Source organism: Cricetulus griseus, chromosome 6 (assembly GCF_003668045.3).
Source record: "Cricetulus griseus strain 17A/GY chromosome 6, alternate assembly CriGri-PICRH-1.0, whole genome shotgun sequence".
NCBI lineage: Eukaryota > Metazoa > Chordata > Mammalia > Rodentia > Cricetidae > Cricetulus > Cricetulus griseus.
The window spans coordinates 75,177,732-75,191,467 of record NC_048599.1 but is presented as its reverse complement, the minus strand read 5'-3'; the positions used below and the strand labels follow the sequence as shown (position 1 = coordinate 75,191,467).

General features: G+C 47.3%; 1 protein-coding gene and 1 long non-coding RNA gene across 5 annotated transcripts in view; one reads left to right on the top strand and one right to left on the bottom strand.

The window, feature by feature from the left end:
• Positions 1-1,323: 1,323 nt before the first annotated feature.
• On the bottom strand, positions 1,324-3,851 carry Fjx1 (four-jointed box kinase 1). The gene has a single exon (XM_027422389.2). The coding sequence runs from the start codon at positions 3,568-3,570 to the stop codon at positions 2,218-2,220; it is 1,353 nt and encodes a 450-aa protein (XP_027278190.1). The 5' UTR covers positions 3,571-3,851; the 3' UTR covers positions 1,324-2,217.
• A 46-nt stretch (positions 3,852-3,897) lies between these two features.
• The window catches only part of LOC118237704, a 37,398-nt gene continuing 27,559 nt past the window's right edge, over positions 3,898-13,736 (top strand). Inside the window, exon 1 of one of the 4 annotated variants that reach the window (XR_003486606.2) lies at positions 3,898-4,167. This is a non-coding gene — a long non-coding RNA (uncharacterized LOC118237704). The remainder of the gene's footprint in view (positions 4,168-13,736) is intronic. The other 3 variants (XR_004770589.1, XR_003486603.2, XR_003486605.2) reach the window with 3 other exon arrangements.

The window sequence follows — 13,736 nt, the reverse complement described above, 5'->3', positions numbered from 1 at the left end:
GGCTTGGAGCTGAAGCGCAGGAAGAATGTGGAGAATGCTGTTGGCCCAGAACTTGCTCAAGGAAGCAGGGTGGATTTCCTGTGCGGCTGGTGAAAGTCCAAACTTATTTCTTCTCGTTGTTCCCCTCAAGGAAATGTGTTGAGGAAAAATGCCAGTGGCCTAATATCTACCCTTCTCTTGGAGTGGCCTCCATTAACTTCAACAGCAAATCTCCTAGTTATTAATCATCAGAAATGAAAAATGTCTCCTTTTCAAAAGTGTAATTATCAGAGGTCTCACCGTGTCTTGAAAGAAGATGTATTTGCCATTATCAGCAATTCTGTATTTAGTCTCTGAAAAAAATTGGCTTACACCACAGTTTATGGACTGTATTTTTCTTAAAGCTAGAATAAGGCACTGAAAACACAAGAATGGCATTAAATAGTTAAATTACACACTATGCTACAGTGCTAAGTGAGAAGGGGAACCCACAGAGACTTAATATTTTCCTGGGTTTATAAAACTCCAGGTTTACAAATGCAAGTAAAATAAAAAGCTATTCCAATTGTAACTAAAAGTTGCCTGGATTAAAGATCATTAAATGATTAAGAAATAGGCAAGGTCATTTGGGCTCAGATACCAATCCAAATTTTCTAAATTTTAAGTTTCCCAAAGGCCACAATCCGAATGTCATGTACTAAAGTACTTACTGTACTCTTTCTTGTCCCAGTGGCTGCCTTGAGAGGACAAGCAGTTACTGCCCCCAATAGCCACAGAGCACCAGAGGGGTCCAGATGTTGGAGATTATCTCTTAAATGTAGTAGAATGTATGCCAGAGATTAAAAGGCAGAATTAATTTATAACACACTCTACCTGTTTGCAGTATGTGCTCAGTTTATCTGCACACATTGTGTTGCATGGTAATTACATTGAAAATGACCTGCAGCACATGACCACTGCAGTGAAGTTTAACAGGGGCATTTGTCATGTTTTAGTCCGCACATCTGGTTCTATCATATTTACCAAATGATTAATATAGGAATATATTACAGTGAAATCTTTCATTTCAGTTTTATTTGCTAGGAAATGGAGCACCTTTCTTTCATCTGTCCCTATTCCCTTCCTCCCCTTCCTGGCTGAACTCAATTTTCTAGTCCTAGGGTTCACTGGAGTGAAGACAGGGACGCCACTCTTGGCCTTTGTTTGATTCCCCCAACCACAACCACAAAGGGGGCGGATCTGCATCCTTTGTTTTACAAGGCACACCCACTAGCCAGAGAAAACTGAACCCTTATTCCCAAAGTAGATGAGATCAGGAACCTCAATCAGATCAAACCATGGGGATTAAATTCTAAACTTTAAACTCCCTTTTATTGAAATATAAGTTTGTTTAGTCTATTTACACCACAATTTATGCACATATATACATAGAAGGCAAAATCTGTCAAATAAAAAAGTTTCTTTTACTAAAAAATTAAAAACAAAGTAAAGTGCATGGAATTGATTTTTTTTTTCTTCTGGTGAACATCATCATTGTCATATTTTTGGTCAGCTGGGAGAAACAGGAAGAAATTCATTACTGACTCTGCATACAACTAGTCCTGAATTCATAGCCTTCAGGCCAACATGATGGGAGTTGGGGAATGAGTCAGACAAATTGCCAGGGTCTGTAGGGCTCCCCGGGGCGGGGAAGTCTTGTTCTTTGTCCTATCCAGAGCTGTCCCCCAGCTTGGAACAGTTATCTCTCCATCGTGGCGCTGGAACAAAGGGAGAACACAGGAAGGGGGCTCCACCAGCCCAAGTCACAGCCGGCTCTGGTTCCACCCGTATGGTGATAGGAAATAGAATTAGCTCAAGGGCTCAAACGGAAGTTTTCCTTTTTTGGGAAAGGGTTGCGCGGGGGGAGGGGTGGGTGGGTGGGGGGCGGCGACAAGAATGGACTGCATCTCCCATAGAGACTCCCATTCGGGGGCCAAACCCCAGCAGCCAGTTTCTTCGGATCCAATCTCCACACAAACACAGAAAAGAATCCTTTTAATAAACTGGGTGGAGGGAGTGTTACACTTCCTGCTTCGATGAGTTTGCCCTTCCAGAACTTGGAAAGGAAACCGTCTGGCAGGAAAAGAAAGGGGCAAGTGGGTAAAACACAAGTTTTTAGACAGCTTCGCGATCAGGTCACTGGGTGGGCGTTGGCTGGTTGGTCCTAGCCTGTCGCAGAGAAAACAGCCTTAACCTTCATCATTCATATCCCAGTCCCTCTCTTCCTCGGAGTGCCATTAAGTCCCCAGGCCGGCGGCCGTATTTGGCCTTGCAGTGTAAAATGTGCTTGGCGAGGAAGTCAAGGCGGCGCTGTAGCAGCTGAGCATGGGGGTCTGCGAGCTCGGCCAGCTCTGGGAAACGTGGTTCGTGGCGAGTGTAGAGGCGCAGCAGCCGGGCTGCCGCGTCTTGACCTCGGTGCAGTTCCAAGACTCTCCTTGCAGTCCGCTCTCGGAACACACACACTGACTGTAACAACGGCTCGTTATACTTGTCCCACATGCCGGCCACCCGGTAGCCGTGCACCAAACCCGCCTCATTGTCCAGAAAGACCAACGCCCCTCCCGGTCCACGGTGCAGGTTGCTCGTAGCGCGGTGCATAACGCGTGGGTCCCATTGCAAGCTGAAGAGGTTGCTTACGAGCCGGTCGAAGTTGGCCGTCAGGTAATCGAAGAGGATCAGATCGGTCCATTGTACCAGGTCCACTAGCTCTGCCTGGCTGAGGTTGGTCAGCTCGCCCCCAGCGTCGCGCAGTGGGCGCAGACGGCCGTCTTCTGATCGCCAGGGCTCGGGTACCACCACGTCGGTTAGGTTGGGCAGCCAGCGCGTCAGGCTCACTACACTGCCCTCGGTCCAGTGCGCGGCGCGCAGCTCCTCCTGCACCTGCGCCCACTGAGCGCCCCGAGCCTCCACCCGAGCCAGTGCCAGCGGCGGCACGTGGCGCTGGAGGCCCAGCAGGCGCGCAAGATAGTAGGACAGGGCCTCGCCCTGGATCTGCTCCGGGTTGATGCCATAGCGTACACAGGCACGGGTGCCGTCGGCAAAGCGGGCTAGGCGGTTGGAACTACGTCCGCAGCCTCCGCGATCCAGGGCCACTACCCGAGCACCCCGCACCACTTCGAGCCACGCTGCCGCCTGGGCTTCGGAAAAGCCCCGGGGCACCTGCTCCTCCAGGCCGCGGCTCCAGAAGACGCCCCCGTGCACCGCAGAGCGCTCCGCGGGCTCGGGCAGCCCGGCTGGCACGTGCGGTCCGAGATGGTCCGGGTGCCTCCCAGGCGGGTTATCTGCGCCGGCCGCCAGGGTGAGCAGCGCCCGGAAAGTTTTCAGGGAGCCGCCGCGGGCGTCCCACGCTAGGGGCGGGGGTAGAGGGAAGCGCGGCTCGGGCGCGGGGCTGCCACTCTGGGTCGGAAGCCGGGCGAGTCGATCTTCGGGCGGCCAGGAGGCTGGCAGCTCGGTCCGTGGTGGCTGAAGCCCTCCCCATAGCGTCAGCAGCGAGCCCAACGCCAGCAGCCAGAGCCCCGCGGCGGCAGCGGCGCTCCGCATCCTTCGCCCCATGCTCCTGCCGGCGCGCCGGTGCCACCGCCGCCGCTTCAAGCCAAGCCCGGGCTCCCGGGTGCGGGCGGTGAGGCGGGCCCGGCTTCTGGCTGGCTCCGGGACTTGGGGTACCGGAGCCCCATCGCGGCCGCGGAGCTCTGCGGGGCTCTGGCCAGCGCTCTGCTCGGGCGCTGGGAACTCGCCTCGCCGTGGCTTCCCAGCTGCTTTTGTATTTCGCTGTGAGACCCTCCGGCGGGCGCGATTCACAGGCGCCGGGACCACGTGGGAGCGAGGGGGATCCCCCTCCCCCTCCTCTACTGCCTCTCCCCGCCCCCCACTCCCCCGCCCCTTCCTCTCCTCTTCCCCTTAAAGCGGCAACCAATCCTTCCAGGAGCGAGAGGTGGCCCCACGCTAGGTCCAGGACTTTGGGCGGGGAGGAAGCTGGGTTGGCGGCGTCCGTGCGGGGGCGTCGGAGCGGGAGGGCCAGAGACCAAATCAAGGGCCCGGAGGTAACTGTGAGTCCAGGGCTCTGGTGGGAGTTGGGTGATCGCCTAGTCCCTTTGATTGGACTGTGTCCGCTCTCCTGGAAACTTGAGACAGACCCCCACCGTGATACAGGTACTGCAGGGCAAGGATCAGGGCGGGTCTTTTTGCAGCCTCACTTGCTATGATTCACGATGCCTTATGTAAATTCCCGGGAATGTCTCTAGCCCTAGAGGATATGACTCCAGCTCGGAGAGGAACCATCTGTAGCCAATGACTTTGAACCTACAACCCCTCTTTAGAGCAAGCTCCCCAGTATGGGTCACTGCAGGTTTAAGAGCAATGAGATTGGCCTCTGACTTTTTCCAAGGATGTTGGGAATTAAACCTTCCTGTGGAAGTTGAACATCCAAGTCAGGTCTCCTGGTCACACGCCACTTGGTTTTCTCTTTTTAAAGAAAGCTCAATATATAGAAATAGCGATATGTAGACAGATACAAGCATCCATTGCCAACATTCTCAATTTATTTTTAAGTTGTCATTTAGTCGGTCACTTTATTACCAATTATAAATCTCACCCAAAGAAAGGAAAACAAATAACATTTGGCTTACTAGTTTAGTGTAAAGGAAAAACGAAGAGTGGGAAGAGGGTCAGTGGAGGAAAACCACAAACAAAAAAACCACCGCAAAAACCAATGCATCTTTGTCCAGATCTTCTTGGGTTCAATCTGCCAGAAAATCCCTTGGAAACAAACTGGCTCTTTCCCTTCCCTTCTTGTATCCCAGATTCCAAACTGGAGATTCGTAGTCCTAAGACTGGGGCTGTGAGGGCACAGTCCTCCTGAGAGCCAGAGCTGGTAGTGCTAGGGAACCACCCTAGGACCAGTGCATGCTAGGCAGGTTCTCTGCCCCTCGGCTTCTCCTGCAGCCTTACTCCCAGAGTTTAAAATCAGTTCATTTCATGCTGTGATTCTTTCCTCTCCTTTTACTTTACTCAGTGCACATGAGGGGTTTCAGCTGTCTTACATCTGCTGCACTGTGTGTATTTATTCTGGAGTTATAGGGTAGACTGTGTAGTGCTTGTGACAGAGTAGAGACACAGGCCTCCCAAAACATCGCTGACCCAAGACATACACCATCATGGGTTTCTTTTCCACCCGTGTGTGTACTGACTGAAGTGTGGGGTCTTTGTTGAATGTATTCCTGGTCAAGGGCTTTTTATAGCTCTTATCTGATAAAAGGGTTACAATGCCTCCCATGTAGATCCCCACAATATATTAATTTATTAAAGACTATTCTTGCCTTGTGCAAGCTCCCCCCTCCTCTTTCCCTAGAGAGCAGGGATAGCTCTTATCAAATTTTTATTTCATTTACCAGTTAATGTGGTTTATTACATGAAATAGGTACTGAATTCTTTGAATTTCATTTTTGTCTTTTGGTGTAACTTTCTGGGTGGTAGTTTTTTTTGTTTTGTTTCCTTCCCTGCATTGGATTTGGTGTGGGCAAACTGTAAGCAAGAGCTCCACCTTGTGGGAATAATCAGAACATCATCTAATTAGAGAACTATGTTTTACAGTGCATGATTAAGTTAAACTCAGAATACTAGATGCCACCGTGGGCCAAGTTATGACTTGAGGGCGATGGGGCAATTCAAAGTGCTTGGTGGCTTTGTGTTTTTGGCTGTTAGCAGAAGCTGTGAATGTGCAGCTCCCAGTGGTGGATCATTGTAAACTACATGGGGAGTCTGCCATTGTTTAATGTGGTCAGGGCACAAAGGCTGGCACTTAGTGGGTGTTCATTAACAATTTGCTGATTAATCTGGAATAAGATGAAACTCTGCAAATAGCGTTATCAAATTTGTTTCTTTAAATATCCCACTGCTACAGGATGCAAAGTAACTTTTCTTTGAAGTTCTTAAAACGAAAAAAAAAAAAATACTGGTGAGGCCTCTGCATAAGGAATGTGAGGGAAGCAAGCATGTGATTATTATTCTGGGAAAGCTGACTTCAAAACCAGCCATCTCGAATTCCAGACCCTCATGATCATTTTAAGGGCACTGAAGAAACTGAAGCATGAAGAAGCAGGCTAAGATTTCATACTTCAGATGATGAGCTGACTTTACCATTGAGCAGCCCTTGTCTTAGCCCCAGGACTGAGCATACTCTTTACCAGGGCAGGATGAATGTATAAAAACTCTAGCAGTCAAAATGCAGAGTGGCAGAAAACCAGAGGAGTAAGTAGTGAAAGGAAGCACACACAAACACGCCTTGCAGAGTGGAATGCAGTTGGATTTACAGGGACGCTTGATTGTTAGATGTGATTACAGACCTGCCTCTGTTTCCCTGTTAGCTGATAGCCCTTCTAGCTGCTTCGCTTTGACGCCTGAAGACGCCTGGAGGCTCTGTTCCAGGGAGATGCCATCTTTTTTTTTTTTTTTTTTTTAACTTATGGCAGTTGCTTAGTGTTGAGGTGCCACTCACCTATCCCCAAATAGCCTATTTGCTCTTTTAAGACTTTCTCAATACTCCTGGAGCTTAGACCTCCAATATATTCAAAACTGCCTGCAGTCCTATGTGAACAATGATCAGGCTCATAGGACTGCACTTCCTGGGCTACAGAAGAAGTAGGGTGAGCGCTGGGAGCAGAGACTGAGGCTTGAAGTTGGAATACCTTCTGAGTCAGGCGTTTCCATTTTCTGACTTGTTCCTTAGGCTAGCTTTTGTCTTCCATGCATTTCAATTCCTCAACAAGAAATGAGGACAATAAATCGCATCTAACTTACAGGTTGTTATGCAGCTAAAGTGAAATATTAACAGTAACCATAACAACAGCATTAGCAGGCCCTTATTGAGTCCTCACTTATGGGTGTGGTGTGGGACTCAGCCCAGCATGGACTTTATTCATCCATGTAGCCCCCCCCCAACAAATATTATCATTGTCCTCATTGTACAGATGGCAAAAGAGAAGCACAGCCAGACGTTACTGGCCTGGTGTCACATGGCTGCCAAGTGACATAGCTGAGGTTCCAGAACCTTTTATATATTATAAATAGTGGAGGCAATGTCAAGTATAAGAATGATTACATTGAATCAAAGATTCAACTCAAACTAAAGTTTGCCTTGAAACATTCTTTGGAATTGCTACTGAGTGAAATGGTAAAGGATTTTCCTTCGTGTCCTGGCTGTGGTCCTGACCTCAATGTGTAGCATAAGTTCTTTCTTTCTCAGTGCCCTTGGCTTCTTTGGTGGCTAGGATGGCAGGCATTTGTCATGTGCCTGGCTCCAGTGAACACATGTTAAAAGCCGGGAGCCTCCAGGTAGCTGCAGGCAACCTGCTCATTGCTGTCTTTCCACCTGACCTCCTTCATTCTAACTTTTGCTAGATTTTCTGCTGAGTTACAGACCCTTCTCAAAGACAGAGATGCCCAAGTGCACCCTTTTTGGTGCTTCCACAAAAGTAAGACAGGAAGCAGAATGCGGTGGTGCACACCAGTGGATCCCTCTTTCCTGGAGGTGGAAGCAGGATTGTAAATTGCAGGCCAGCCTAGGCTACTTGGTGAGACCCTGTCCCAATAAAGCAATACATTGCTCCCATAAACAGTACGGGTGGAAGAGAAGGGAAAGAGGATCCTTAACATTTACTCTGATTCCAAATTGGTTCCATGACTCCAATGTTTGCCAACACTGTTAACCTTGAACAGCTTTCTAATTGAACTATAATTCCATTGTTTGTGTTTGTCATGGGCTAGACATTTGTGTCTCTTCCAAGCTTATGTATTGGATTACTAACTCTATTGTCACTGTATTAGCTGTGGGGGCTTCTGGAAAGCGATTGGATCATAAAAGTCATGATCCTGTCATGAGTGGGATTAATGTCCTTGTAAAAATGGTCCCATATCTGGTGCTCTTTTGGTCATATGAAGACCTGGTCTGGGTATGAACCGGTAGGAGTGCCTTCAAAAGACAATAAATCTCATGCACCTTGCTCTTGGACTTCTCAGTCTTCAGAAGACTGATAAATACTATTTGCTTTTTGAGCTACTTAGGCTATGCTGCTCTGTTGTAACAGTTCAGATTAAGGCAGTCTTTATTCTCCATTTTCTCTTCCAGGAAAGCATAGTACCTTTCTGTCTGAAGAGTGTTCTACTTTAATTGACCTTGCTGTATGTGGTGGTTTCAATAGGTATGGCTCCCATAGACTCATGTATTTGAATGCTTGGCACAGAGAGAGTGCCACTATTAGGAAGTGTGGCCTTGTTGCAGTAGGTGTGACCTTGTTGGAGGAGATGTGTCACTGTGGAGGCAGGCTTTGAGGTCTCATATGCTCAAGCTATGCCCAGTGTGGTACACAGTTTTCCTTCGAATGCCTGTGGATCAAGATGTGGATCACTCAGTTCCTCCAGCACCATGTCTGCCTGCATGCTGGCTTGCTTTTCACCATTGTGATAATGGACTAAACCTCTGAACTATAAGCTGGCCCCAGTGAAATATTTTCCTTTATAAAAGTTGGCCTGGTCATGGTTTCTCTTCACAGCAATAGAAACCCTAACTAAAATACTATAGTTTGGGAAGACACACATGATGTGTGTGTCTTCCAAGAATCGTTTAACTGTGGCTGGAGAGCTATCTCAGTCCATGAAAGTCACATTAAAGCCGGGTGTGGTGGTATGTGCCTGTAGACCCAGTGTTGTGGTATGAAGACAGTAAGATCCCGGGTTTCACTGACCAGCCAGCCTAGACAAAATGACAAACTCAGCATCAGTGAGAGATCTTATATAGAAAAATAAGATGGAGAGTGAGAGAAGACAACAGCCTGTGGACTCCACGTGAGTCGCTCCTCCAACCTTCCCCCCATTAACACAAGGATTGCTTAGCTGATCTCATCCCCATGTGTATGGGCTGTCAAAGGCAGTCCTTCTTTTCCAAAAGGAATTATCTTCCAAACTCTCCAGTGAATGCCTGAGGCCTTACATAATACTGAATCCCCCATTTCCTTTTATTTTCCATATATGCTCTGCTGCACTGCCATACAGTTTACTCATTTTATGCCCTGGTGCCTTCTATGCTGTTACTAATGAGTTTTGGGATTGTTAAAGAGTGCCATAATACTATGATAGTCAATCTGGTAAAGGTTTGCCTCAGGTAGGCAGCATATACAACATGAATAACCTGGGCTAAAGGATACTTTGTATCTAGAATGGGAGATCTCATTACACTACTCAGAGTGGCACACAATTTAAAGACTTATGAATTATTTCTAGAACTTCCCATCTAGCATTTTCAGGCTGGAGAGTAACTGAAACCATGGAAAGTGTGGGCAAGAGGAGACTACAAATTTCTGGTTCCAGTCAAAGCTTGCTAGCTCAGGCAAGACCAGAGGACAAAACAGTTATTAAGTATATTAACCCCCATGTGTCTGAGTGAGTCCCACTTTTAAGAATACAAAGTATTCCTGAAAAGAAAGAGTTGACACAAACCCCTTCAATCCACACTAACATGTTTGAGTCTCTTTATTCCAGGTAGCTCACTTTTGGACCTGTGTTTGAAGAAGGTGTGTTTATTCACTGGCTGGATACTCATACTTGTTCTAAAGAGGAGAGCATGGGCAAATTAGTTTAGCAACTAAACTATTTTTGAGTCCTAACTTGAGAAGATGACATAAGACTTCAGGGCTAGGCATTGGGGGTAGAGTGTCCTTTCTCTACCTTCTGTATCTTGTCTGCCACCACTGAGTGACCTCCAACACCACCATGGTGTTCTGCTAAATTGTAGGCTTGGAATCAATAGGGTCAAGGATGACTAGCTGAACCCTGTGAAACTGTGAGCTAAAAGAACCCCTCCCCCTTAGATTGTTCTTGGGTACTTTGGTCACAGGCATGGAAAAGTAACTGATTCAATTGGTGTGGTTCAGATATAGATGGGAGGCCTGCAACTGGGGCAGGCATCCTGTAGGGGAAAGGTGACTTAAGTCCACACTGCCAGGGTAGCAGAGGAGAAGGAGCCAGAGTTCTTAGTTTCTGTTTGCCTGAGTTCACAGGCAAATGGCTGCTCTTCCCTGGGTTTCCCTTGTGTTTGATTCACAATTGTTTGCATATTGTTTCTATATGCTATGTGCCCTTACAGGAGAACATGCAAACTAGAGAGCGGGGCAGACATGTAAATATCTCCTTAATCAGAGCTGGACTGCTGGGGTGCCTGTGCTTTTGGTCTTTGGGAACATGTGCACTATAGCCAGGCTGGCTTGAACCTAAAGAAAATCACCTCTCCTCTCCGGGTCTGTTAACTCATCTGTGAAGAGAAGATAACAGTTCCATGTTTCATTGCTGTGTAGATGAGATGTATCTTCCACATTTAGTAATTGCTCAATAAAATTTTATTGCTTGCTATCACAATCTTGGCACTTTATTTTAAGAAAGAACATTGGTGCTCAGAACAAGGAGTAACTGACCCTGCCAGGGAAGTCCAGGGAAACTTCCCCGAGGAGGCAGATGCTAAGATGATCTTGGAGGGCACATTAAGACTTTTAAGTCCCAGTTTGAGGGGCAAGGGACAAAAGAGGGAACAATAAGTGAGTACAGTGGCCAAGTACCCAAGGGTGCATCACCGCGTTTTTCAGGCACTCCACTTCTTCATTTTGAAGACATTTGAATTTGATTAATCCTCTTTTGATGAATGAAGCAAATGCTAGGCCCCTCCCTAGATGAGAGGCACGGGGTGGGAACTTCCACACCCCTCCATCACCCTTGTATTGTCGAAACCCACCTTAAAGAAATTCACTCAACAAGCATTCTGTGCTAGAAGCAGTGACTCTCCCCAGCTTTGTTGATTTTGATCTTCGTAGCTGCTTAGAGCTTTACCCAGTGTGCAATTAGTGATTCTGCGCCTCTCCAGCTTCCCCAGGCCTGAGTCTCATCAGTCACATAGACGCTGAAGCTTAATTAAGCTTGTAAAGCTTTCTGATTTCCTCCGATGAGAGGTGGCCCATGAGTACCAGGTTTTATTTTGGTGGCTCCTGCCAAGTGTTATTATAAATAGGACTTAGTGCGATGTGGCTGAGCTCTTAGGGTGATAATGTGTCAAGACCAATCGAGGCTGCGGAGAGCAGAGATATTATCATAATGGTTCCATCATCTGCAGTGGGTGTTAATGGAAGTGGACGTGAAAGGGAAAAAGAAGTACTGCAGGCAGCAGAGCTGGGATGGAGGCGACTGCAAGTGAAATATCGCAGCTCCTGGGATCTCCATCATAATCATTAACTCTATTAGCCTCGGAGCTATTCTTCTGCCATCTCTCCTAGATCAGGCTTGGCTCAAATAAAAAATGGATGCTTTAACTCCAAATGAAAATATATTCCTTTGCTGCTTTTTAAAATCCATTTATGTTAAAATGATGGCCAGCAGGTAAGTAATTTATAACTGGGGGCTCACCGTAGTGCAGGAGACTGTCCTCAGAATACCCAGCAGCTCTGGTGGGAGATGAAGGGACTCCGGACCCAGGGAAGGGCAGTGCCCCTGGATTGCAAAGCAGCTGGCAGGGAGACAGAAGGGGACAGGAGAGCTTGAGGATGCTGGCCTGGGGGAATAGTGAACACAGAGGCTTCCTGCTTCTACAAAGAGGTGGGTCCAGCTTTCTCTGTGGTGCAGTCCTCGTTTAAAATGCACCAGCTTCCTCAGCTCCAGACTTTGCCCCCCAAACCATTTTGTGCCTCCTGTGGTGACAGCCGTGATCGTGACAATGGTATGAACTGGCTGCCACCTGCATGTGGCCTCTCTGTATCCAAAGTCCTATCCTGGCTGGAAATATGCAAAGGCATTCTCCTAACTTGTAGCATCCCTGGAGCTTTGCCCTTCAAGCTTGCCTCTGTGGGTCTCCTCCCACTTCTAACAGGTCTCTTTTTCTTCCTTCCTTCCTTCCTTCCTTCCTTCCTTCCTTCCTTCTCGTTTGCATCATCCATTCATCAATAGATGGACAACTAGGTTTATCCCACTTCCTCAATATCATAAACAAAACAGCAATAAACCCTGGAGTTTTTAATGTTAACACTATTTTGTGTTCTGAAGCCTTCCATAAATGAGGTCACTTAAAACATTGACTTTTTAAGAGGTCAAAAACCTGACAAATTGTAGTTTTTGTTTGACATCATTAGTACAGCACAATGACACAAACTTGTGGCTTAAAATGAGACAAACTGATGATTCTAATCTTCTACAAGCCATAAGTATGAGTGACAAAAATCCTCCTGTCTCTGCCTCCCCAGAACTGCTATTACCAGTATACCACTACGTGTGTGTGTGTGTGTGTGTGTGTGTGTGTGTGTGTGTGTGTGTGTGTGTGTGTACATGCACATGCATGGGTGCCCTTATGTGTGCCACAAATGGAAGTCAGGGGACATTTTTCAGGAGTCAGCTCTCTCCTTCCACTATGTGGGTGTTAGGAATCGAACTTGGGTCCTTAGGCTTGTTGGCAGGTGTCTTTACCTGCTCAGCCACCTCACAGGTCCAGATATGAAGTTCTATAACCAGGCCTTTTCTGTCATGTATCAGGTGCTCAATGAGTTTTCTGGAGCTCTGAGGGTCTTGTCACCTCACTTCACCCTTTCCATGTGCCCTCCTCTCCTCTCTTCTCCTTTCTTCTTTGTAGAGAAAAGGGAGAAATTTCCCTTGTCACATCGTGTAGAACACATTCGCATTGCCGACCCCTCCATTTCAGCTCCTAATCCAGGCTTCTCCAGGTGTAGGATTGGGGAGCCCATGGAGATGTTCTGGTGGATGAGATTTAATATTTCCAGCATGTGTGCTGCCTTCCAGGAGGATGTCGAGAGCCTTTCTATGCACCCCATTTTTAACACCTGCTTCTCATCCCCATTTAATTGATAGGAAAATAGGGAAGCTAGGCTTGGCCTCCAAGACTGCTACTATGGAACAAAGGAAGAGCACCAACTACATACAGTCTGCTGAACACTTCAAGTTATGCTAATCACAACATAGGATGAGCATCCCTAATCCAAAAATCCCAAGTTCAAAATGCTACAAAGTCCACAACATTTTGAACACAGACATGACATCACAAATGAAAAATTCCACACCTGACCTCATGTGATGGGTTGCAGTCAAAACACAGGTGCGTTAAGGACATTGCATAAAGTTACCTTCAGGCTAAGCATATAAAGCATATATGAACATGCATAAGTGATTTTTGTGTTTAGGCTGGGGTGTGAGGGTGGGGGGGGGGAGAGAATTCCCACGATGTCTCATAACAGATATAAGCATGTGTTCCAAAATCCACAATGTGTCAACATCTGAAACACTTCCGGGGCCATACATTTGGATAAGGGGTATAGTACACAGCCTGTATATCATTGATCTTGGACCTCAGAAGCTCCCTGGATAGTCAGCAAAGGCGACTTTCCCCTTGATTTTGGTGCATTGTCCCTTCCAAGCTTGTCTGAAGTTGGTACTTTGCACCCTGAATCTCTCCTCCCCTGTGCTGTTAAGTCCAGGACAACTCACAGGGAGATGAGGTCCAAGGAGGGTGGGCTCCTAGGATTAATAATTTATTACTGGGTTCAGAATGGTTGGCAAACAAAGGGGTGGACTGATAGCTGTGAGGATAGTCCTATCTCTGTGGTCCCAGATTTGTCTCGGCAAGGATGGAGTAGAAAACTGGCTGTCGGTTCCCCTGTGGTTTTGACCTCTTCTCCCCTGGA